The 26,719-nt window shown below is 45.9% G+C and overlaps 1 protein-coding gene across 1 annotated transcript in view; it reads right to left on the bottom strand.

The window, feature by feature from the left end:
• LRIG1 (leucine rich repeats and immunoglobulin like domains 1) overlaps nucleotides 1–26,719 on the bottom strand; it is a 92,331-nt gene that overhangs the window by 8,622 nt on the left and 56,990 nt on the right. Inside the window, exons 4-14 of the mRNA XM_063411996.1 lie at nucleotides 26,133–26,270; nucleotides 25,039–25,182; nucleotides 22,886–23,029; nucleotides 21,934–22,077; nucleotides 16,817–16,960; nucleotides 13,170–13,250; nucleotides 8,245–8,316; nucleotides 6,907–6,978; nucleotides 4,689–4,852; nucleotides 2,450–2,770; nucleotides 1,557–1,838 (exon numbers count right to left, since the gene is read on the bottom strand). Coding sequence (XP_063268066.1) covers nucleotides 1,557–1,838; nucleotides 2,450–2,770; nucleotides 4,689–4,852; nucleotides 6,907–6,978; nucleotides 8,245–8,316; nucleotides 13,170–13,250; nucleotides 16,817–16,960; nucleotides 21,934–22,077; nucleotides 22,886–23,029; nucleotides 25,039–25,182; nucleotides 26,133–26,270 — 1,706 coding nt within the window. The remainder of the gene's footprint in view (nucleotides 1–1,556; nucleotides 1,839–2,449; nucleotides 2,771–4,688; nucleotides 4,853–6,906; nucleotides 6,979–8,244; nucleotides 8,317–13,169; nucleotides 13,251–16,816; nucleotides 16,961–21,933; nucleotides 22,078–22,885; nucleotides 23,030–25,038; nucleotides 25,183–26,132; nucleotides 26,271–26,719) is intronic.

Raw genomic sequence — 26,719 nt, 5'->3', positions numbered from 1 at the left:
ACATGGTCCAGTGGATAGACCAATCTCTACAGGAGAACAAACACAGAAATTCATTTTTAGGGACATGTAACAACAGATTTAACAGCACTGAATATTCTCCGTGTTCCTGCAAACACAGGGTCCAGTGGATGGAGCAAAGATGGAATCTCTGCAGGAGAACAAACACAGAAATTCATTTTTAGGGACAGTGTAATGTAGCCCTGATTTCAGGTCTGAGATGTTTTGGTTTGTGAAATTTCTTTCCCAGACGATTTGCTGTAAACAAAAGACATGTTTTGTTAACTATATCTTTGTTGTTCATTTCTTTTAGAAGAGGGACTTCTTGATGGCCCACTAGTTTAACCAATGTAGCTGAAGAGGTGTTAACCTTGCCACCCAATCATATTGGTTTCTGTAAATAGTATATAAAGAAATCGCATTTTGAATGAATCTCTCTCTTTCTTGCCTTCTGAAGATTCACAGAACCAGTGTGTTTTATTTCGTGTCCTATAGTGACAGTGTAACAACAGATTTAACAGCACTGAATATTCCTCGTGTTCCTGCAGACACATGGTCCAGTGGATGAACCAAAGATAGAATCTCAGCAGGAGAACAAACACAGAAATTCATTTCTAGGAACAGTGTAAAAACAGATTTAACAGCACTGAGTATTCCCCGTGTTCCTGCAGACATGGCAATGCACAAAGCAGGCACGTGCTCAGGAATCAGGCAGCTGCACACCACAACAGATCCAACAACCACAGCCAAGGCCTCACTTCCCAAAACCAACTGGTGGTAAGTTTTCCCAGCAACAAACTTCTGAGGACATGGGCCAACAGCTGACACGTTTCATAAGGCAAGGGAGAGGAAGTGCAATTTCCTTTTGAAGTAATTTTCCCAGACAGCAAATAGGTGGTTGGAGGGGCTTCCTTGGCACAAGAGGAGATGCGACTTACAGCTCCTTCCTTTACCTAACAGGTATTTTTCGTTAGTGAACTACAGTGTAAAAGAATGAAACAAGGCTAAGCAGCCCATTTGACCCTGTCTCTCTTTTATCTGCAACTGGTAAAGAGTTTAAATGGCCATTCTCCCAGTTCCCACATGCACTTGGCCTCCTGAGGCACTGGTGATGCCTTTTTGGGACTACCTAAACATAGAGGCCAGACAAAATTAAGAGAATAAAAAGCTGTTATATTTACTGAAGGGCCTTCAGGTACATTTAGGGCAGAATGAAGCCCCCCCCAGGGGCTACACCCAAACTGGACAATGGGTCACAGGTTTTCACATTATTGTAAGTTTGGTCCATTTGCATACTGAGGATTGATTTTCCAATTACAGCTTCAGGTAATGGAGTCATTTACCCCAAGTTTGCTCCCCCAGCTCACTTGTGTTTACATTTCTTGGGGTTTGAGACAGCGAGGTGTCCTCAATTCCCAGGCCTGGAGAGGAATTGTTTTGTCTGACAAAATGGGAGAACAGTAGCCAACGCTCTGTATGAATTTAGAGTTACACACTCAGGAACTGCAGGATTACAAACACACACAAACCAGAAAAGCCTAAACCCCGAGGGCCCTTACCCAGCACGGTGAGGGTGGCGTTGGCGAGCACGGAGCCCGCCGAGTTCTGCGCCGTGCAGCTGTAGACGCCCATGTCCTCCACCTTGACGTCAGTGATGAAGAAGACGTCGTCGTCGGGCATGACGTGCATGCGGCGCTCGCGGGCCGCGGGGAAGTCGGTGCCGCCGTCCTTCTGCCACGCGATCTGCGGCGTGGGGTGGCCCTCGGCCGCGCACTCCAGCCGCGCCGTCGTCCCCGTCCGGCTCGTGATGTCGTGGGGGGTTTTGATGAAGGACGGCAGCACTGGTAAAGGAGAAAGGAGAAAAGGGCGTGAGCGGCTCCTGGGGAAACGCCGGCTGCTGGGCAGTGCTGCTTTTCCTTCCCACAGAGGGGATTAAGGTGACTACTACCCACGGGCTATGCAGGAGGATGCCCACGTGCTTCTGCAGGGTATCTCTGAACTGCTGGGGACCAACCCTGTGTTCCTACAGAAGCCGAGTCCATGACAACTCAGGTCATTAAAGCTGGGATCAAAGCTAATTTTCTTCCATGAAAACCTGGGAAAAAAATCTGTTATCTCTCCTACAGAGAACTTCCAACTCCTAGATCCCTCTTCTTTGCATCCCTCTGTATTGTTGTTTTCATTGGGCAAAGAATGTACCTGAGCAGCCAAAGGGAGGCAGCTCAAGCTGTTAAGAACACGCATGCTGAAGTGCTTGGTTGGATGGCAGCCAACACAAAATGCTGTGTGCTCCTCACAGGGCATTTCCCAGCACCCACTGACACAAACTGCTGCAGAGGTTAAGAGCTCACCATCAGGAATGGACCCTCGGGAGCAGCTAAGCGGGTCACAAAGAATTGTACCACATAGGAGCTGAGGCTGAGGAGAGGAAGAGAGAGCAGCTCCCACTCACCATTAACGGTGAGGCGGGCCTTGTTGGAGTAGGTGGAGCCGAAGTGGTTGGTGATGACGCACTGGTAGCGGCCCTCGTGCGCGAAGGTGACGTGCCGCAGGTGCAGGATGGTGGTGCACTCCATCACCTCCCCGTCCTTGGCCCGCACGTGCGCGAAGTTCTCGATCTCGGCGTTGTGCAGCACCTCGTTGTCCTTCTTCCAGGCAAACACCATGGGGGAGCTGCTGCTGCTGGCCGCCAGGCAGGTGAAGCGGATGTCCTTGCCAAGGACAGCCACCGTGGTCTCGGGCTGGATGATGATCTGCGGCTTGGGGAAGTCGTCTGCGAGGAAACAGCGGCAACAGTCAGTGCTGGGTTCTGAGGGGAGGCTGAAGCAAGTCAAGAGTGAAATGAGAAACAAGCAGGGCTCTGTAGGGCAGGTGTGCCACGCACAACTCCACTGAGTCGTTGGTTTATGTGGGTTTATTGTTCCTCTGGTTCCTTCAGTGGGCTGAGATGGTCACTGAGTGACCTCAGACACCTACAAGACACCCAGCTCCTTCACCAACTGAATCTAAGATACTATGGTCTGAAGAAATATTCAGACCATATTCAATCTACAATCCATGCATGAAAAGCATGACTGAACTTAAAACCTCACCTCCAGACCTGTACTGGCATGAAGTAGGAGTGGAGAGGGCACTTAAGGGGCTGCAAGTGTCACCTCCAGGGAAAATTGCTCACAGGAAGTTCTAGTGGGTAGGGATTGGTCTCTTCTCCCAGGCAATAGGACAAGAGGCAATGGCTTCAAGTTGTGCCAGGAGAGGTTTAGATTAGCTAATAGGAAACATTTCTTCCCCAAAAGGGCTGTCAAGCACCAGAACAGGCTGCCCAGGGACCAGAGACGTGGTGGAGTCACCATCCCTGGAGGTATTTAACAGATGTGTCAGTGTGGCACTCAGGGCTATGGTTTAGTGGTATGTTTGGCTGTAGTAAGTTAATGGTTGGGTTCAAAGATCTGAGAGGTCTTTTCCAACCTAAAGGACTCTGACTCTACACAGCCCATGCTGTCAAAGCAGAAGCAGCTGTATTTGCCTGTCACCCGACCGGGGTGGAAAGCTTCACACACTCTCTCTCTCTGCCCTGAAGACTGTTGGTTTTAGCAAGGTTCCAAGCAGATTCATTTATTAGGTTTCTACAAATGGTGTAATTTAATATTTGACTAAGGTTTAATTAAACAGCCAGGCCTCTGGAACCAGGACTACTACTGCCTGGAGGACTTGGCAGGCACTGAGAAGCAAAGCTGCTTTTGCTTTGTGATGTTGCTGTGGGGATGAAGCCTTCAGGATCTCTTCTTCCAGATGAGCAGAGCAAGCCTCCCTCCCAGCCTGCTCAGACAGAGGCCACCTAGGCAGAGCATGTCACTGGGGGGATCAGGAGGGACACTGGAACAAAGCTTCTGCTCTGTGTTCAGTGCAAGTCATGCATTCAGCTCGGTTAAACAGTGTTTGCAAAAGCTCATTTTTCCTTCAAACAGCCCTGTGCAGCTCCACCCAGAATCCTCACTGGTTGGCTCCACTGCACAGGGTTTGGCTCCCAAACCAGGCCTTTCTTTTCCCAAAAACCTGGATGCCTGAGCAGCATTGATTTGGCCTCTTCTAAAGATTTAAATTTCTTCTTCTTTATGAGAAAGGTAGCAGATGTTTATGTGTGCTGGGTATTAAGTAAAACTGCTTTGAAACCATAGCTCAGGTGCAGAGTCAACTGCAGTATTTGGGTGGGCCTTACTGGCCCCAAAGAAGCAGCTGTGATGGAGGGATACTCCTCTGGGTTTTGTTTTTAACTCTTTGTTGTCTCCAAGAGGGAGAAAAGACGGGTAAAGAACACAAATACACAGAAGAGCTCGGAACACTGCAGAAGGAAAAAAATTACAGCTGCATTCTTGATACTATCAGAGGACTGGGGAAGTGTCTGTGCAGCCCCATCTGGAAGTGGAACAGGCCTTAGTCCCTGTTGATTTAATACTCAGAGAGCCCTGTAAGGAATACTCTGGATGCAAGCAATGCTGTGTGGTTTTAGTGGGAAATAAATTGTAGCCAATGACAAATTTTTTAAATGCAGGCTCGGGCTTCCTTTGATCCCACTGAATAACAAAACAAAACAGAAACCCTCTCATAATAACATGCTGGTGCTCAAAGAAAATGTTTCCCGAGTGACTCCTACTCTTCATACAACCTCAAAACACGCAGGCAAGACTTACCACACACAAAACTCTCTGGCTGGATGGCAAAAATGCTCTTGCTTTTCAGTGACTCAGGATGGGCACAGGTGGCCACCACAAAGGACTGCAGCTCCTTCTCCACTAACCACTGGGGCAGCCACTTCAGCTGGCAGTCACAGAGGAAGCTGTCGCTGTTAATGTGGCTGCAGGGAAACAAAACCAACACGAGCCTGCTGTGAGTCCTGCACGGAGGGGAGGCTGGGAGGCTCACAGCCCTTTCATGTTAGACACATTCCTCCTGCCCCCCCAGCATGGATGGAAGGAAGGAAAAGGACTACAGGGATGTCCTGGAGGCAGTAAAGAAGTTACAGACATGATACATTTAAACAGCATTTCATCTCCCCATAGAGAAACCCCCTCCTGTGCTGCAGTGACACTGCAGCACCTTGTAATTATTAACCAGCTCCCAAAGTGATCCCCAGGAACAGACAAGCAATGTCAGTGAGTGGCTGCTCTGCCCCTGTGGTTAGAGCATCTTTGGTGGGAACCAAACTCAGCACTTAACTGCTGATCAGAGAGAGAGAGAGGACACCCAGCTTCCACTGTAAAGCCTCGAGTTCCCTCCATGGCAGAGCAGTAAGCAGAGGCCCTGCCTTCCATACGGTGACCCTGGAGTTGTGTTTACTGATTAACAGAAGCAGTAGAGGAGAAACGACCAAAGATATTTGTGTAAACCCCACAGAAACAGTTACTAGTCTGGAAAACAAAACACATAAACATTTCTCGGCATCTTGAGTTCCAACCTCACCATTGTAGGATTCTCATCCAACACTAGCTTAGCACCTTCTGTTAGGAAAAGAGGTGTGAAAAAGGAGCAAGGAAAAAGGAGCTTTTAATGGGAGTTCTTCTAATATTCTGGGCCAAATTATGGCTCAGCATAGCTTACACAAACAGGGCATTCATACTTGGGTCTGGTTTGTAAAACTCAGTCTGATCCTTGGAATTGAATGTGAGGATGCCTCAGAGACTGGGAAAATACTGCAGAGAGAGCTCCTGTCCTGCAATACCACAAGCTATGCAAGAGCAGGGTATAAAGAGCACAGCAGAATCCCAACTCCAGCACTACACTATAAGATGTAAATCTACTGTTAATCTTCTACCCAATACCTCGGGAAATCCTGAAGTTTGAAATGAGTAGGAAAGGGAAAAAGAAAGAAATTGACTGGAGAGGAAGGGAATACAGGGATTTGATTTGTCAAAGCTGCCCACTTTGCTGTTCTAGAAAGATGTGTAGCCTCTAACACGTGCGATGGCATAAAACCCTCCTGGCTACTTGGACAGGTCACAAGATCCTTCAGCAGAATGCATTCTGCATGTAAATGTCCTCCAGCTGAACTCCATTTTATAAACATTCCTTCACAATATCTGGGATCTCACTATCTCTTCCTAATAAGATCAATCTTTCATCTAAATTTTGTTTCAAGTGCCAGTGCAGAAGATAAAGTTTTTAATCACACAACAGATGCACAGTGTTTATCTTCTTCATTCCCAGTCACTGGTATCAAGTGTCACTGCCAACAGCCACCATCTGATTCTCATTTCCAATGTCAGGGGCAAGAACCTGTACCTGCCCAAATACCAAATAAATGATTTTGTGTTCTGCAGACACTGCACTACTCCAGGCATAGCAGCACACTGACAGTGGATTAAATATTTATGGGGAAGAAGAGAAAAGGAAACCAGGCAAGACTGGAAACAGTGTCTGATAACAGTGCAGAGCCCCAGCCTGGAGCACAGGCAGAATCTCTGATAACACATCTGTATTTTTACACCAGAAGGCTGGATGACAAGTGGATGCAGTTCAAATGGTGCTTATCACTGCAGTATCAGTCCTGTGTGTGAACCCTAAACACAGGTACAGCAAGGGAGCAGATTCCACTGGGAATTAAATCCATGGTGGTGTGAGCAGGAGAGCTGGCTAACAGGACCAGGGCTGGACTTCCTGAACGGAGATGAATCACTGCACAGTCACAAACCTGCTGGAAGAACCTGTCCTGATGATCTAATTTCACTCACTATTACATGCGAGACGATCCCCTGACAGCTCCTCATGTGTACAAATACCCCACAGAGGAGGATGCAGGGCAGGGGAAATGAATGAGTGGTAAGGTGGGTAACACCCGTGGCTGCTGCTCATGTGTAGGGCCAGGAAGATCCCTCCAGCCTGAGGGTGTGAGCAGGGCAATCCATCACTTACAGCTGCCGCAGGCTCTTCATCCTGGCAAAGGCGTCGGCTTGGATGGAGCGGATGGCGTTGTCCCCGAGGTTCCTGCAGGCACAACCACAGGCAGTGTGAGCAAAAGAGATGCTGTGGCTGGGACAGAGCCTCTCCACATTGATTTAAGCACTGACTCCAGTAGCAGGGGATTTGGTAGCTCCTTCTGCACTTACAGCACATAGAATGTTCCTCAAAACACCTTTGTATTATTGAAGTATTGCTGAACAATAGCCAGCCAATAAAAATTACACTGAACCAAATCACTAAGTCATTCCCTACTCCCTCTTCTCACTATAGATGCTCAGTCTGAGCCACCTCCATCATCCATAGCTCAGAAATTCCTCAGCCCCCTCAATAACTGAAGAGTCTGGAATGTGGAACCCCAGGCTAGACCTTCAGCAAACATAAAAGAAAGCAAATACTTGCACTAAGCAGCATCTGAGGAATTATTTGAAAATGACTTGGAGAGGATACTGTTGGGTTTAAAAAAATATCCCAGTACTTCCAAGGGAAGGGGTTAAAGGCTTCCCTCACAACTATCGCTAATTAAAAATATAATTTGTTCTCTGAAAAAGCATAGTGTCAGATTTAGGACTGAAGTTTACTAAGGGACACGTAGGGCAGACCAGCACTCTTTAAAGAAGACAATCTCAGTAGAGCATTAAAGGCACCTTTATTTGGGAATATACTCCCAGTCAGGCAGCCCAAATCTTTCAGCATGCTCTCGATGGCCATAACATTTCATACAATCAACAGCCAATAAAACATGTAGAGCACAGTCACATATACTTTAACTTGTCTTAATCCAAGAAAGGAGGTTATTCATGAATCACTGCTGGAGTCATCAGCCTTGGGACACAGAAAAAAAATTGCACAGAGGCAGCCAAAATGGACTTCTTGCAAATGGCTCTAAGGGGGCTGTGCTGAATGGGGATGCATCGAAACCAGTCGTCTGCAACACGTGTCACTGCCAGAGCCTGGGTTTAGGAGGAAGCTGGGGTGAAGGAGGAGAGAGTGCTGTGTCTGAACCAGCCTATTTTCATTGCTAACAGCCTGCAAAGCAGTAACGTGCAAGTCAAGGTGATACTCTCCAAAATTAAGAGCATGCAAATTTCCCATATGTTCTATAACTTTGTTCCTGGCACAAAAAAAGGCCAAAGTTGAGGCGGGCTTATAATGAGAAGGAAGCAGGTGGCCCCCACAAATGGACTGGCTTCTCAGTTTACAAAGACACTATTAAATTGCTAGCAGATTTCTCAAGCAGCTACTTTTGGCAGACCCCCCTTCCCAAACTCTGAGGCATGGTGGGTTACTCACAGGTGCTCCAGAGCCTCCAACCCTGAGAACGCTTTCTTGGCCACAGACTTGATCTTGTTTCCAAACAGAGTTCTGCAGTTTCCAAACATCCAGTGCCAGATAAACAGAAAGAAAATGGGGAGGGGGGGGCAAAAAAAAACGGAACACAATTAGTGTGGCTTTATCTGATCTACACACTCAAGCTTAAGTCCCAGGAAATCTGAACTGCACAGAGATTAAGAGAGCTGAAGCACATTCGCTTTCCTGCTCCTGAAATGAAATCCTTTTATCTGTATTTGAATTTAATAGTGATGACAGCGCAAAAGGGAATGTGCCATATCATGTAAAAAGGCAGGTTTGCTCCCGTGCTTGGGAACCAGCTTGCTGAGTAACAGAAGGTCTCCTCTGTATTTTGCAGGCTGGCTGTGGACAGGATTAAGTGCAGTGACAGTTTAACAAGATATTGGTCTCTCTCCACAACACTTTTCATTTCTGACTTCTCCCCAGACAGGAAAAAGAGTGGTAATTTATTCCCTGATGCTTGGCCTGAGCAGCTCTCAGCACCCAGGGCTGAGGGCAGCCCCTGGGCTGCACACTCACACAGCAGCTGACTGGAGGCACTGCTCCTTCCTTCCTTGACAATACAACAGCAAAGCAACATCAGGCACCAGACCATAGCCAATGGATAATAATTTCAAGGAGCAAAAGGCAGAACAGGTAATGTCCAGAGCTGAGGATTGAGCTTGCTTGCATCTGTGAGCAGAGAGCATTCCTCTGAATCAGCAGTGGCATGAGGGGACTGTCACCAGCAAACAGCCAGCTGGAGACATCCCAGCCCAGCTGCCATCTCCAGAGCAACAGTTCTCCATAAATACTGACCAGTGCTAATGGCCAGGGGCAGGGTTCGTGCCAAATGGATAGTCCCCTCACCTGCTTTAATAAAACATCAACCAGTGTCATTAATTAGGACCTGCTTTCCTTCCCCAGGCTCCCTCTAAGGTTTGTCCTCCAGGTGCATCTGTTACCACCACGTGGTGTCCAGGGCAAGTCATCACCCACACCTCAGGTGAAAAAAAGGCACATGTGGTGCTGCATTTGAGTTTTCATTCAAGAGCTGTCCTTTGGTATAGGGTATGACCTGTATCTGCACCCCAAAAAGAGTTACAGCTGTGATGGTCCCACTGCTTGCTTACTGTCCAGGACGGAGCATGTGCAGCAATTCCATGAGCAAACACATTTCCAAGAACTTGTCAAGGCTTTCCACAAAGCACTTTTCAAATGGCAGAATAATTTGGTTATATATTGGCTCCCAGAAAACCCAGTTTCAAATGCCCCCAGCACCAAAAGGATGTGTGCAATCATGTGTGCCATCATTTGGTAAAAGGGATGCTGCATTAATGAAGGCTTTGAAAAATCCATTAGGATGATTAATTCAGTAAATAATTTACTATATGTAAACTCTGGTCAAATGGCTGCATCCATACACACCGATTTTTGGAGCCATATTCCTAAATAAGTGTGTTGTAAGGACAAGGTAAGGATAAAATAAGGTCTAAAGGAAATGGCCTCAAGCTGTGCCAGGGGTTTAGATTAGATTTTAGGAAAAATTTCTTCAGAGAAAGGGTTGTAAGCATTGAACAGACTGCCTAAGGAAGTGGCAGAGTCACCATCCTTAGAAGTGTTCAAAAAACATTTGGATGTGGCACTGCAGGCCATGGTTTAATGATGAACATGGTGATGGTTGGACTTGATGATCCTAAAGATCTTTTCCAACCTTTACAATTCTCATGGAAGTTTGATGGGCATCTGCTTTTGAAAAGATTATGCTGAGCTTGGGTTTGATAGCTGCAGATTTCTATTATTGTTCAGTGGATTTTGGACTTTGAAAATTGGAGATACTGCTGATATCTGTTCAGTTATCTGTGCAGAGATAACCTGTACATCTGGGGAAGGGAATACACAACTACACCACTTGTGTAGGTGCACACAGCTTGTGTCTGGACATGAGAAATACCTAACATGCATAACAAGTCAGGCCTCAGCAAACTCATGACTCCTTGCAACTAATTTCAATTAAGTGCCTTTACAAATCTGAGAGTTTGAACCTAGCAGCCCCCATCAAAGGGCTGTGGAAGGCTGGAATGTGAAGGCAGAACAGCACAGCCACAATTAGCTATTCCACTGCTGGTCAAAACCTCCTCCACGGGGCAGAGCCAAGCACAAGCTCTCCTGGAGACTACACCAGTGTAATTACATGGCAAGCACACAATTCATTGCAGCATTTTCTCCTCCAGCCAGTTTTGCACCTGCAGGAAGATTTCACTGAGTGAGCCATCAAAAAGCTGGTTACATTTAGCAGCTTGAATAATTAGGAACCTCCTTGTTCCACAGTGATTCCACCAGTGCCTTTTATGCTTCAGTGCTTCTTGACTCCCTTTTTCTTCAAGCAACATTTTAATTTAGGCCTGTGCTCTCCATCCTGGAGAGCTTCATATATAATTCAGAGAAGGCTAAAGTGACTGGCCTCTCCATCTCTGTTTAACACCTTCATGTCAGCGAACAACCCTCTCTGTGCTAAATCCTTTCAGAGGCTAATCTGTGCCAGATCAAAGGGGAACGGCTTTTAAGGCAATCTCCACAGAGCTGAGGTGATTATTAATTCATTGGAAGGTCTCCTCTGAAGTGCCCATTTATTTTTTGTATGCTAATGCATTTAAAGTGGTTGACGGTTTAAACACAGCCCTAAATCACACAGTGAAATGTTTGCTGTAAGGGCTGATCTTTTATTTACAAAAAAATCCTGATACTGACTTCAGCCTTAGAAATCATTGGTTTGGGATTTATGTGCAGATAAGCTTAAACAGTTCTGAGGAGATTCCTTTAAAAGTGACCACTCACAGGTATTCACAAAATGCCTCAAGAAATGATATTAAAATAATTTCATGTTCTGAGCGTTTTTTAGCCTTACACGCTGGCTGACAGTGAACCATCCCAGCACACTGTCTGTCCCACAGCAGTTCACTCTGTTAAGTAATCAAACCACTCCTGTCTGCCCCAAACCAACCTGATCTACATGCTTTTCCAGGCTATGAAATGTGCTGCAATCCCCTGCACAAACCTTCCCTGCACACGTTCCTCAGCCAGCCTCAGAGCTGGCCTGAGTCCATGTGCAATGACAGGCATCAGTCAACAAAGGAAAGAAAGATATCAACCAAGCTTCCTTGGCACCCTTGGCTACTGGCAGCCCAAACCAGCCATCTTTTGGAGGTGTTCCTTGTGCTGGTGGTAAACATCACATCAGGCCACAGCATTTCACAGGGGACAGCAATAGCTGCTCTGTCCAGAGCTGCCAGCACATAACCCTACAGGCTGCCCCTGCTCCCTTCCTTCCTCCTCCCGCTCCTTGCTGCTCCTCCTGGCCTCTGCCTGACCCCCACAGCTCATCAGGGCTCACTGCTCCTGCTTTTCACGTCAATCCTTTTGCTGAACTCCTTCCTTCGTGCTGTCTCCTCTGGATTTCTCACTGCTCTCCTGTTGCCAGCAGCCAGCATTTCTAACATATCCTAATCACTTGGGAACACTGCCTTTGCTCCCACGCCAGTGGCCCTGTTGGAGGGATGTACCACCAGGACAGCTCTCTCTGCTCCCTTCCACCAGCTCCTCTCTCTTGTCAAAGCAGCACTACAGACTCATAATCCCTACAGCCTGCAAATCCCACTGAACAAAGTCTCTGCTCCCATCACCCTTCCAGCTGCTCACATGGTCTCACTGGTTTCTTCAGACAAACCAAACACTTCAGTCAGGCAGCCAAGGGCTCTTCTACCCACTGCATCTGCTCCTCTGCCTTTTTTCTGGCAGTCATGGGAAGATTCCCTGCCTCTGCATGCACAGCAATTCTTACTGACTTCTCTCTCACCCCCACAATACTTCTGCTTCCCTGCCTGGCTCCCCCTGTCCTTAAATCCTCCTCTGCCTTCTGCCCCTCTTTACTTGCAGCTCCAACTTGGTCCCCTGCGCATGGACCCCGTGACTCGCCTCAGCAATGATCAAATGCCATCTCTCTGTCTGTGATTTCAGATTTTTCTCCCCTAAGCACTGCATCTCCACAAACCCTGCCCGTGGCTGGTCCCACTCCCTGAGGAGTCTCTAATGAGAGCGTGACAATATCCTGCCTGCCAGGATTCATTCCAGCCATCTGCTATCCATCGAGGTACTTTTACTGCACCTCTGGCTGTGCCATCCCAGCAGCACAGACAGCTGCACGGGGGGTGCTGAGAACTGCAACAAAGGCAAGAGGTAATGATTAGAGACTCTTGATTTGTCACAAGCCATCAGAGACTCCTCTGACAGGGCTGATTTATATCACCCATTTCAAATGGAATACGGACTTGTACAGAGCGATGTGAAAATCCTTGCGAAGGCCAAGCAAGCCATAAACATTTGCAAGGCGCATGCTTGCCTTGGGTTTCTTTTTATCTCCTTGAGAGCCTGTGCCCCGTGGTGCCTTTTATTGTCACTGCACATGGAACTGAGCCCAAAAGATCACTCTCAGAGAGAGTATCCCACAGAAAGGAATCCTGTTTCAATCCTCTGTTGTAACAGGAAGCGGGGCGATTTTTCTCTTCTGTTTATTGTTATTTGCTGCATCAATCAGTGCCTCACTGAAGATTGCAAGGGGTTGTTTTTGTCCCTTGTTTGCTTTTAGAAGTGAGGGATGGTTGTGCTGAATTTTATACACGAAAACAGCTTGAATTTCTCTCTGTGTCTGAACTGCAGTATGTGGCACTGTCTGTTCACCATTTAGAAAGGAAATACTACTACAGCTCAGACTTTCTGTTGATTTTTGTCTTGTCCCAAGGTGAGAGAGGCTGCATAAAAAGGGACAGACCCAACCCCACGCAGGCACACAGCAAAACTGGCTTGAATTCAAGCCCAGGGATACTCACAGCTTGCTCAGGTTTTCCAGGCCTGTGAAGGCTCCATTGGTATCTTCTATTGTGCCCGAGATGTCGTTGTGGTCCAGTTCCCTGGGGGAAGGACAAGAGAGAGCTCAGAATCAGCACCTTAGCCCCAGTGTCACTGTTACAAACAAGTGGAGGAAGCTGCAAAGTGCCACATGAGAGCTTCCCATTTTCTCCTGACAGTTATCAGAAAATGCAGAGTCCTGCAGCAAAGCAGCACCAATCACTTCTCCTGCACTGACACATGGTGGGATGGTGCATTCCAGACAGAGCTCTGGCTTGTTCCTAGCTGAAACCCTCTTAGACAGCTGCTTTTTACCAAGTAGGTTTCTGTCCTTTTCTAGTTCTGTGCATCCAAACAGAAGGAAGAAAATGAAAACAAAGTGCCAAAATTAAACCGAAAGAAGCAGCTGTCCTTAAATGCTACTACCATGAAATAAGATCACTTTGGGTATTCCAGTGTATATGTGTATTTGTCTATAGCTGAATCTTAGGAAGATGATTTGGTGCATTTTCTACAAAGCTGAATCTTTTTCTGGCAATGAACTTGAAAACTCAACAAAGGAAAGCGCCAGCATCACTACACCAGCCTAACTCTGTATAACCATTTGAAAAAAAAAGAGAATTCCTTTTCAGAGTTAGCTTCTTTTGGCTTTCAAATTGACCATCAATTACAAGAGTCAAAGAGGTCTGAAGAAAAACAAGCACACAGAACAAACACAGAGATCCACAAAAGCTGTTTAAACAGACTGTTTAAAAATCCTTCCCTCCCAGCTTTTAAATCCAGCTAGCAATGAATACCCAGCAACACAGACAGAAATTCATCATTTCCAATGTTAAGTGAAAAGAAAGAAAAACTAAATAGGCTTTGTTGGTTTTGTTACATCACTCTGATTTAAAACCTGGCAAAACACAACACCAAAGTAAACCTCACCATCCTGATAACCCCTGAGCCCTCAGGTAACTCCTTTCGCACCTTTTGAAGATGATTATCAGAAGGTTTCCAGATAAAAAAATATTAAGAGTAAAAAGTAAAAGCCCCAGTCCCCCTGCATTTTGCAACACTCCAGACACAGACACCACAGTGTGACTTCTGTGCAGCACAAATGCACAGTAACTCACAAGAAGGGAAAACAAGTTTAAAAGAAAACCCCAGTTTCAATATGGGAATGGTTTTCCCTCAGCTGGCTCAGTCCTTGCTCCTTTCTCTGCTTTACTGTGAACTAAAGATGCAAGGAGAGGCGGCCAAAAGCTGCAATTCCTGTTTCTTAGCTGGCTTCAGCCTGAGACCTGAATCTCATGTCCCTGGAGAGCCCTGTGGATGTCAGGGTGATCTGTGGGTTGCTCTGTGCCAAAGGCATGGACAAAAACTCAATATCCTCGTGGGGTGTGGGTGCACATAATGCTGTGGTGGCCAAAGAGACGAGTCCAGGAGAATGCTTTGATGTCCTGGCACTTCCAGCACTATCCCAGTGGGACAGGAGCAAATGCATCCTCCTGGAGCTCAGTTTCTACATTTTCCCTACGGCTGCCAAGCCAATGTCCCTTGTTCTGTTTGTTTTTTAAGGGAAAATCCCTTCTCAGACATTTCTCCTCTTCAATTTCACCACGGGCTACTGGTCTTTGGAGCAGCAAACCCTTTCCCATGGCAGAGACAGACAAGTGGGAACAGCCTGTAGGAGCTCTGACACACACTTTTATTAATTGACTGCCACACATTGTGCTTTCTTGAAAAAAGGGAAAGAAAATGGTATTGCTTGTTCATCCAGTGGCAACTCAAAGGTTTAGTGTTAGAAAGGAGGAATAAAAACCTTTTTAACAAATGAGTGAAAATAGAGAGAGGGAATAAAAAAGAGTGGGGTATTTTGGCCCAGCTCTCTTTGTATTCCTGCTCCTCTCCCAGCCCCTGTTGCCAATTTCCTATTCTTTCTGGCTGGCTGAGCTTGAATGCTCCAAGCCTTGTTAATCATTGTGCTCAGGGGTCTCTGGGCCTGACCTCTATTTGAATAGCTCCACATTTCAGCAGTTTCACACCCACCAAAGGCTCCCCAACAATAGCCCATAATTAAAGCATGCTCAGCTCTTTTTCACCAGGTGCAGGACCCAATAGGCCTTTCTCTTTATTAAATTAGAGCTCGCTCACACACTCCCTCTCGTCCTCCCCCCTCTGCCCTGGACATAAAAGAGGCTCCACATTCACTGCAGAGCAAAGAGAAGGACCAGCTTCCCTTCCCCTCCATTTTTCTTTGGAAACCTTTAGTTCCGGTCTTGACAGCTGCCTCAGAGAGGTCCCTTTCTGAATGCCCAGTGCCTGAAAGGCTTTGGCTTAACTTTAAAAAAAGCAAACAAAACCCAAACTCACTTTCCAGTCACTTCCTTCACTATGAACTTCAAAAAAGAAAAGAGTAAGATGCAAAAAGTACTGTAAAGAGGGGAGATTTTTCTGTTCCCATTTCCTTTTAATGACTCAGGCCACAATGGGCTTCTGAAGAGGAATAAAAGTATCAAAGTGTGTTTTTTTCCCTTTTGAAGGAAGAATTAAATCAGTTTGCTGAACCCAACCAGCTTGGGAACGTGTCTGGTGCTGTCACAAGGACTGTGAGAACTTTGTGGTGTGCCAGATGAAGGTGCTGAGCCTGCAGCTCCCAGAGAGAGGAGGAGAGCAGCCAGCAGCCCTGCAGGTTCCAGAAAGGAGACAGAGGCATCATATCTGCAGGAGTGGAACTGGATTCCCCATCTTCTGATGTCCATAAGACAAGCCCAGATGTACAGTGTATAATGGAACAATGCATTCCACAGGAGGTCACACTGATCTGTCTAATGGGCTCCACCACTCCTAAAACCTCACCAGTGGTACTTGGACTAGGCAAGCTCATTTCCAGAGTCATGTTTCCAGGTGTTACATTGTGTCAGTGGTTTTGAAATAAAAGTCTGTGGTAAATGGCCAAAGCCAGCACTGGATGGATCATTTTTGCAATTCAGTACTTGGGCACATGAAACTTTGCCCTTGGCAACTTTTTGGTTTTTCAGGGTTTACCATGAAAATCAGAGCACAGGACGTTCTATAGGCCCAACTACATTAAAGAGAAAGACTTCTGATTACTTGCATGGTACCTGCAAAAGCTTCTTATTTCTGTGCCTGGACTGAAGTGCCTGGGTGAAGCTTCATGTGTAGTTACACTTTTGGTACAGTCAGATCCCAAGCCCAACCTCTACATTTCTTTGTTTTGCCATTGTTTTTCCCTTAACATCATCTTAGCTCATAATTTTATGTTTAATATTCAGTTAAAAAAAAAATAATGACACACAATGGCTCAAAATAGCACATTTAAGAGGATATTCAAATTTCCAGTGTTGTCAGTGGAAGGAATCGTTCCCTGTTCCTTTTGAGTGCAGAATGACCCAAAAGAAACGAAGCTTTTCTAATAACTTCAATTAAAGTCAGTATGACAGCAAAAGAAATACTGCTATTAGCTGGGACCTCAGGGATTTTTGGTCAGCTGAGGTGGCTTCAGAAACCTGAAACTGCCAGACATGATCACCCAAAGCATCTTCGAAGCAGAACCATCTGGCAGAACACAAACTGTGGAGGGAACATGGGTGTGGTCTGACAAAAGCTGAGAGCAACTTACAGGACACGGAGGTTTTTGAGTCCCCTGAAAGCACCTTCTGCAATATGGTTGATGGAATTGTGGCTCAGCCGTAGCACGTGCAGTCCCCCGAGGTCTGCCAGGCTTCCCTCGTCCAGCCTTGTTAGGTTGTTGTAGGAGAGTATCCTGAGGGAAAAAATGCACAACAGCTCTTGTCAACCCATCTGGTGTTTTCCAAACTCCCCTGTGCCAAGCAGTGCCTGCCTCCCACAACCACCTGACACGAGGTGATGTTCTGGGTGGATGTGTAACAGCTGGATTAGGAAATGGGATTGCAGCCTGCAAGTGCTGCCACAGGACAGCCATGGGGAAGCCTGGGTGACACTCGGGGAGCAGGGGCAGCTGGTACCCAGCTGTGGGGGAATTTTCTCTCAGGTACAGAGAGAGGCTGCCCCAGAAGTGACTGAGAGCAACAACACACACACACTCTGTCAGCTACAGCAGGGAGAGCTCCTCCTGCCCCCATGTATTGGGATATTAAGAGAGACAGGACCACTGGGAGATTAAAATATGATTTATGGCCTCAGTCCCAAGGAGTGAGAATGTCTTCACTGCTTAAGCCGGGAGCTCATGGTCAGTGGTCCCAAGACCACAGGTTACAAGGGGTTTTAAAGGTTTACTAGCCAATCATCTACTGCCACACATATTAACTTTCACACCAGTAGCTAATTAAACTGTATCACACGTCCTGCTGCAATGTGGGCATTTTTACCCAATCACACAGTGACACACAAACTACCTGTCACACCTTAAAACTTCTTACTATTTCTGTAACTACTTCTATATCCAAACTTTAAAACCTTAAAACTTTCCATTACCTAGCTTAATATGTCTCTATCTATATTACAAACCCACACATTCTTACTTATGGTCTCTAAATTTGGAAGCCTTTTCCAAGGTCTCAGCTCGAAGCCTGTATTCTCTCCTGTATTTAGGCCTCCATGCACAAGACTCTGAGAATTTTCTGTGCCTTGATTCCCCACATCATGGCTGGGTGAGTGTCCCCACAGACAGAGGCAGGGCTCAGCTGGCTGTACTCAATCCTCACCCCCATGTGGAGTCCCTCTGAGGCTTGCAGGGAGAAGCAGCCCTGTTCCCCACGCCCTGAGAGGTGCAGAGTGATGTCACACAGATGGATTTTGGAGTTCACACACGCTCTTGGCAGGGTCCAGGCTTCTGTACTCAGGAGGTGCCTTATCGTTCTGCACTTGTGCACAGCCAGCCCCAGGCTCTGGGTGTGGGTGCCTCTGCTCCACCCCAGTCCAGAGCCAAAAGCATTTCACCACAAGGCAATTGAATGCTTCCTTTCATGCACAGAAAGGAGGTGTCTGCTGTAAACCAGCCACCTTTCCTTCCTCCCACTCCCCTTTGTCAAGGAGCATAGTTTGCCTTAAATCCTCTCCACTTACAAGAGACTGTTGGATGGTTGGTTTTTTTTTCCATCTATCTCTTCCCCTTGCCTGTATTATCTCTGGTCTGGGAGATTTTTTTAAGCACTGCTCCTGTTGCAGTTTGGAAGCTGCTTTTCTCTCCCAGCAAGGTGCAGATGAGGCTTTGGAGCTGTGATACTGAGGGCACACCCTGGAAGCTACTGCAGCCACCTCACACACTGTGCAACCACCTTTTATCCAGAATAAAGCCCTGCTGTGGAAGGCCAGCTTGGATTGTCAAATGAGGGACCTCTCAGAGTAGCAGCAGGCACCAGATTTTCAAAATCATCTTAGTGACCTGGGAGTACAACTCACTTCAAAAGATGTGAGGGTTTGGGCTGCTCAACTTTTGAAAAAGTGAAACAGCTTTTGAACACAGCTTTTGAACGAGCACTGAAATTCTGCACTGTACAGACAAGAAAAAAAACTTCACTGAGTTCCAAACCTCCAAATTCCTCTTCTAGTACTGCCTGTTAATGAGTCTGCTTAAAAATGTGTCTAGGGCTTCCATGAAAGTAACTGCAAAGTCAAAACCTAAGTTCACAGAGACACATACTCCAAAGCACTGAGAGTGTCATTTATTTGGCCAAGGTGCTTGCTATCTTTAGGCTGTGTGAGTAGGCAGAGAGCAAGCTCTGGAAAAAATTTAGCAAAGATTAATGAGTTTGAAGGTATGGGACAACATACTTTCATTCCTAAAGAAGCTGTAGTGTTAGTTATGAAGAATTGGCATCTGGTCAAAATTATGTCCTCACCTACTATTAAAGAATTTGGCTTTAAAATAAATTTTTTTTTCAAAAGTAATCTTAAACCTGGCTGAGAAAATAAATAGTTCATTTTGATTCCGCACATAAGAGCTCCTGCCGCAACTGGTGAAGGCATGTTCCCTCTGTTTGTTTGGATGTCACCCCAAGATGGACAGACAGCAGCAGGACATGGAGGCTCTCAGTGGCGTCACAAATGGAAGGTTCCAGGAGCTACCACACCTGGCAGTGGCTTCTTCAGCACTGGATTGGCCACAGGACAGGCCAATCTGCAACACATCAGGTTTCCCCCTCAGCCCAGCAGTGTAGATTACCTGGGTGAGAGAAGCCAGCAGATCTCTGCTGCTTCCCTGACCCTGGCATCTCTCTTACCAGTGAGAAATCACTGGAATGAATAAATGGCAATGTTTTCTACATAGCACTTCCAGCCTGGTGAGAAGTAGGAGATTTTGAGCACCGTGCCAAAATTGGAACAGAAAGGGTTTAACCAGAACCCTGATGTGCAACTGGAGCTGCTGCTGCCAGCCTGTTCTGGATCAAGTACATCTAACACACTTCCATAGCAAGCTACAGGTAAAAAGGGAAAGACCCAGCAGCCAAGCCACCATTGACCTCGGAAGAAATCCTGTGCTCCCACTGTGGATTTTTCCATAATGCTGATGCTCTAGCACCTGACTGGTGAATACAATCAGCCCTTTCTCATGCTCAGAACAAGGCAAGAGATTTCTTTCCTTGTCAGCTTTTACATCAGACCAGAGTCTTGGGGTCAAGTTTTGTCCCAGCAACTGAATGAGAGGTAACTCCTCCTTCAGATGACCAACTCCCTCTTTGGAAGACTCTGAAATTCATTCCCTGTACAACCACAGTGGTTTTGAGTAACTGAAACTAGGAGATTTAGCAACAATGAGGAGGTGAGCAAGAATCTTTCAATCAGAATGAAACATACACAACTAACAAAGAGCACGTGTCAGTCTAGATGTATCTGTGGCTTCCTTTCCTCACCCTTGAATTTCAGCACAGACCTCTCCTACAGGTACTCTCTGGCTGTGGGAGTTTCAGTTTGGAGATCTGATGGCTCCCTGCAGCAGCCTTACCCTAAAGCCAACACCTGAAAGAGCTTGTAGTACTTTGCAGGGATGTGACAACACCCACACAATCGCCTTTCCCATCTCAGGCACTGTGTCTCTGGCCTCACACTGCAGCACAAGCCTGCCTGTCAGGTCAGGCACACCCCAGTGCCTCACACCACTGGGCATTTTCCAAATCTACCCCGTCCTGCACAGCAGGAGTGAGTCCTGCACCCGAGTTTCTGCAATTACTGCTTCCAAGACAGGCCAGCTCACTGTTAGAACTGCTTGTTGGATGAGATCCCAATCCATACCCAAGAAAAAGGACTCAGCATGACAAGCAACCTCCAATTTAATCCTTGAGGGTTTGCAAGACAGTGTCATGTAGAGAAGACAAACTTAGGTCTCCCTAAAGGAGTTCTGACATTAGCCCTGCAAGGTGCAGATGGGCATGACCCATCCCATCTAACCCAGGCTGAAACAAAGCTCAGCACAGGCACCAGAGATTTGGTCCTGAGAATAGAAAACTCTCAGATGTGCAGTCATCTGCATTTGGCTGTTCCAAGGATTCAACAGTGAGTGCCTTGGCAAGGCAGGTTCCCCTTTTTTTCGATGCTTCAGATTTTAACAGACCAAAGGCAGAGCACAGTTCCAGTTCTGATCTGCTGCCTTGAAGAGCTCTTCATTAGCACTGCCTTAATCTAGCAGAATATCATGTGAGGACCTACATGTGAAAGAACTGCAGCTGTCCACAGAACTGTACCAGGCATGGGCAGTTCTGCAGCAATTTGAAATTTTAGGTAATTAAACAATCATGTGTTTGTAAATTAATATGTAAATAAAGTATTTCCTTGTGTCTTCTAAAAATAACAACATCTGAACAAATAATTTGAGTTTAACAGAAGATCACAGGGCTAGCATGTTAATTCTAAATATAAAGGAATTACATGTGTCATGTCTACCTGTCTCTGAATCCACAGCCCAAAGGTTTCAGCACTCACAGCTGGGTGGGGAAATGCCAAGCTCTAGTGTGAGAGCAGAGTGAGGCCTCTGGCAGCAGGAGGTTGCTTTACCCATACTGCTTTTTGGTGGACAGGAGAATCCCCAACAATGTTTAACATTTTCCTGAACCAAGCAGAATGAATTCCTGTTCCACTGACCACGTCCCAATTTCACCAGAAAAAAAAAAGAGAAGCTTTCCACAGTCCCACCGAGGAGATGGCAGCTACTTCTGTAAATACTGCAAGCATCCCTGTGTGTCTCTTCAAAAAGACATTAAGCAGTGCCACAGACCCCAAAGACACCCTTGTGGGGCTGCCCTCAGCAGCAAGGCCTTCCTTCATTTGTCAAGCTGTAAACCTCAGGAGAGCAAAGCCAAGGTATTCACTTTTCAACAACTGAACCCTACAGGAAGGATAAAGCGTAAACAGGAGAAACAAGGAGAGCTGCCTTTAAAGGGTCAAATCTCTGCTGGTTGAAAGCATGTTCTTTGTAAATACAGAGGATAAAGTAAAACTTCCTTCAGGCTGTACAGTTATTATATGGCAAGTTACAAGTCTTGTAACTCGCTAGCTAAAAACGTTGGCAAGCCACAGCTCACAAGCTCTCCAGGGTCTTTTGGCACTGTGCACTTTAAGTGGGTTCTAGCCTTTGTTTGTGGTGTAAATCTGTTTTAACCAGGTGCTCTGAAGGTCATAACATCATAAATAACAAGGGCATCACTTGGGAGCCTGCAGTTCCTACATTTCTGCAGGTTGATACAGTGGGAGCTGGAAGTCCTGAGAAGACTCCTTACTCCCCTCTCTCCTGCCAACATTACACAACAGAAACCAACTTACAGCTCATGCAGCTTCTGGCAGAAGCTCCAGCCATCGGGGTTGATGCGGGAGATGGAGTTGTTGCTGAGGTGCAGCTGGTGCAGAGAGGAAAGGCCATAGAGAGAGCCACTGTTCACTTCTGTCAGGCTGTTATATTCCAGGTGGCTATGGAGAAAAGTCAGAAGGAATTGATAGATTAGCAGCACTGGTCAAATGCTGAAAGGATTTCCAAAAAGAACTGGGATTTTAGTCATTCCCACATACCTTTCTACATACCCATATGGACACATGCATGTGTGGGCATTTCTTGTCAAACAAAGATAGAAATTCAAGGACAACACAAAGGAAATGTGTGCCCACAAGATGTGACTAAGCTACACTGCAAGCAAACTGGGCTTAAAACATCCCATTCAATTTGTATTTGCAGAGTCTCAGTTGTGTGACAGCAGCACCCAGAAACATGCTGCCTTCATCACCTGGGACCTCGCAAACACACCTGGAAGCCAAATGTGTTGGAAGCTTCAAGTATTTCTCTGCAATAACTAATCAATTTATTCTCTGGTATGGAAAGAAAACACTAAGAATGGCCAGCTTGATTTCTAGGTATCCCATGAGGTGGAATAACACTGTCTGCAACAGAGTTTCCATCTATCAGTCAAAACAAATTTGCAGAGGGCAGATAAAGACCAATTGAGATAAATGCTGAATGTTCAAATTGTCAAACTTTCAAAGGAACAGTGCCACAGCTTTAAAAACAGTGCCGTTTTTATTGAACACCTGTTGAAGCAGTGAGCTTTTGTAAACAGTGGCTGCTAACAGAAACAGAAGCTGCTGCAGCAGCTCTGGGCATGCAGGACAAAGATAGAAGCACAAGAAGTGGCACAGGTGCCCACAGGTCTCTGCGAAAATACAGAGAAGGATGTGACAGCAGCTGAAGCTGTTTAAAGGAAAAAAGCTCATTTCTCCAACTTACAGAACTTGCATTTTGGCCAGACCCCAGAAAGCCCCATCAGTCAGTTTGCTGATGTTGTTGCGCTGGAGTTTCAGGACTTCCAAGCTGTCCAGTCCCTGGAACGTCAGGCCTTCAATCAGGCGGATGCGATTTCGGTTCAGCTCCCTAAAATCACCAAGGCCAGACAAGTTTATTAAACCCCAGTCCTTTCTCACAAAGTCATCTGTGCAGCACACAATGGGGACAGCAATGCCAGCAGCTCCTCTGTGTCAGTGGTTCCCAGGAGACAGCAGGAGAGCACCGGAAACTTTCAATCCCAGAGCTATCCAGGGAAGGCAGCTGGGTGTGATTGCCTAAACAAACTCACCCCGGGACAGACTTTCACTGCAGAGAAATAACAGAGTGCAGCAATTCCTCTTCATCCCTCCTCTCTCTGCACTTCTTTTAAACCATTGATCCTTCTCATCAATTTTCACACTTCATCCTCCCTCAAGTGCAGACATCACTTGAACCAATACAGTCAACTGTTGGCATTATTTCCCTTACAATCCATTGTTTTTATAGGACTTGTAACTGCCCAGTAAAAATGTCCTCTGAAACATGCAGGTCTCCTAAAAGTGTGGACCCAAGAGGAAACTTTATGGCCAAGTCTGAAAGGAAAGCTTTCAGTTCCCCTGACAAATGTCACTTTTTTTTTTCTACTATCAGAAACTAATGAAGAGTGAAAGAAGTTTTCTCCAATAACAACTCAGTCTTAGTATTTGTGTACACAAAGGTTTCCAGCCTGGTTCATTAAATTTCTTTTTTATTTCCCTGGGTGAGAAAGGACCCCTAAATTTTGGCAGTATCTTTTTTCTGAATTGCAATATGAACATCACCACAGAACAGTTTACCAACCTATATCAGTCTTATGGATTGCTTGACCCAGACATACCAGATGAAAATCCAGTTCTGTAAAGTCCATGGAAAACTTCGACACAATGCACTAAAAGCTGCAGCTAGAGCTTATAAAACTGATACTTTTCTACACATACAAAGATTAAACTAAGGATAGTTCCCTGTTCAGTGTTTGTGTTTATGAAAATGGTGGAGGTTCCAACATCTGAACTTGTTTTGGAAAAGATGAAGAAGCCATAGAGACTTTAAGCTTACTTTTCAACTGCCTAAAAAAACAACATTGAACTTGCACTCAAGCTGAGTATAATTAAAGTCAAGTAAGCAATAAAGATTTTGCAGGCCTAAAGTCCCTTGTCATACTGCACTTCCTGGGCTATTAGTGAAACAGGCTTTGCCAGAAAAAGAACTGTACACAAATTCTACAACACACCAATCTGGATAACTTGCAATTCATTCATGTTTATCTGTAGAGTTAAACAACCAGCTTTGAGGCTGTCATTAAGAGTACCAATTACTCCATCTCCCAGTGCAAACCATGTTCCTAAACAGAGTGAGTTGTTTTCATTATGGTTCTGCACATGATGCAGTCAAACACAGTGAATTAGAAGCCTTCACTCAATGGACAGCAATTTCCTACTGAGAGGTAAGACTTTTCAGATGCATTAAATGATGTGTGCCCCTATCCCATCCCAAACTGGCTATAAATCCTGCATGTATGCAGACACAAATACACACACAACAACTATACACACACACAAATACACAGAACAACAACTGTGTGTGTGTTAACTCATCTGAGCTGCAATTTTCGCTGCCCAAATATCACCTCACAGTTTAACAGCCTTCCCTCACTGCTTTTTTATTGCCACATAAAGATACCTGTGTGGCCTTGAAACACTAACATGGCAGCTGAGTTCTGTCACTCCCAATAGAAACGTCTTGTAAACCTCTCTTGTACCACAGACACCAGCACCTTGCAAGGGAATGGATTTGTCTCACTCTGTAGAATGCAAAAGATGCTGATCTCTGCTGCAGCATTCCTCCCTCCCTCCCTTCCCACTTGATCCAAATAATGGCCTAAAAGCCAAGAGTTACAAGACAAAAAGGACCCTCTCCCAGTGTGTCCTCCTAGGAGCTGGCAGAGGACTCCTGCATAGTGGATTCTACATTTTGTACATGGTAGGCGAGGATGGGTGACATTTGGTGTGCATACCCCCAGCGTCATTTTATATCCATAAAGCGTGCTGAGCTTAATTAAAGTGGGCATTTGTACTCACAGTTGTATTAGCCTGGGCAGCCTGAAGGCCTTGACAGGAAGCTGAGTGATCCTGTTTTTACTCAGACGAAGTGTTAGCAGGGACCGTGACAGGCTATCAAAAGCACCAGGCTCCAGGGTGCTGATTCTGTTGCTCCCCAGGTAGCTGCAATAAATCACAGCAGAAAAATGAACAGTGCTGCCAGAAATCACCTTTTATCAGCATTTGGTTGGTCTCCAGACAAGCTGATGAAACTACAGAGATGGCTTCAAACCAGCTGAATTTCTGGCTGCACAAAAGGCACAGGGCCTTTCCCAGGGTCTGTGATGAATGTGCAGAATTGCTGGGCACTTCCAAAGAGCTCCCTGACATCCTCCTATTTGAACAAGGCAATCAGGAGTGGAAGCCAGAAACTGGAGACTGTTCCAGTGCAGGATGATGCTATTCATTCCCCATTTGTCCCTTAGTATCTGCCCCAGAGGTCTTATTTGGATCCTAGTCTTAGCCACAGGGGGCTGTTTCTGCAGGACAACAGGCAAACATCACTCACAACATCACTCTCTTACACCCTCTTGCAACCAGGAACACAAAGTTTGGAGTAAACTTTAATGCAGCCAGACTATTTGCCTGCACCTCTTCACACCTAAAATACAGATAATTTCATGTTTCTCTGAATAGGCAAACATCCTGTTGGGAGGGTGTTACTCTGCTTGACCCCATTTTCTTCAAATAATCAGAGACATTTCTGTTCTCAATATTCAGAAAGCCACTTTAATGATGAAACAGTTCTTCTCTCTCCACTCTTCTAGATACAGTTTGCAGTTGTCAAGACACCCACATATGAGGGATGTAGGGTATCTGAAAGATACCTTTTCTCTGTAACACAATTAATAATGATCCGCATTCTTTATAGCTACATCCGAAACCAAACAGCACTCAAAAAATAACCTGACAACAGTGACAATGTGCTGCCTTCTAACACTCCTTTGCACTTAAAAACATGACAAATAATCCCATACTTCTCATGTTCATTACTCCTTATTTTTTAAAGGTTTGAGGCCCTTTTCTCTGCTGTGGTAACTCAACAAAAGCAGTTCCCAACAAGAAAAACTCACAGCTCCTTTATGTGAAGTCCCTGTGGAAAGCAGCCGTTTCGGATTTCCGTGATGTCATTGAAACTCAGGTCCAACGTTTCCAGGGTAACGTAGGGCTGCAGTTGACTGGCTTCAATGCTGCGGATCCTGTTGTGATGCCTGGAACAGTCAGGAGGGGAAAAGGAGACTATTTAGTTCTCTTAGAAAAACAGAAAGAATATCCGAGGCTGCAGCAGGCCCCCAGGCTGGCCCTGAGTTTGTGCACTCAGAGTTATGGTGGCTTTTTAACAGCAGTCTGAAGAGAAACCCATTCCAGAGAGACATTCCCCAATCCCCTCGCTGCTCCTCTGGCTACAGACCAGCTCACAGGTATCTGCAGGCTTCCAGACAGAACTATTGACTCCACTCATCAGTTTTGCTTCCATTAGTCTGGGCTCTCCTACAAGCCTTTACTTCCAAATGGATTTGTTACATGCAAGGACTACAGGGCTGTTTTTGAATCCCAAAGGCAAGGAGTGCAGATCAGTGGCTTAACCAACCTGCCAAGAATGTGACTTTCAGAGAAGGAAACAAATAAGTAAATACAAACTCAACAAAAGTTACATAAC

Source organism: Prinia subflava, chromosome 14 (assembly GCF_021018805.1).
Source record: "Prinia subflava isolate CZ2003 ecotype Zambia chromosome 14, Cam_Psub_1.2, whole genome shotgun sequence".
Taxonomy (NCBI): domain Eukaryota; kingdom Metazoa; phylum Chordata; class Aves; order Passeriformes; family Cisticolidae; genus Prinia; species Prinia subflava.
The sequence above is the reverse complement of the archived record's forward strand: the minus strand, read 5'-3'. Positions and strand labels throughout refer to the sequence as shown.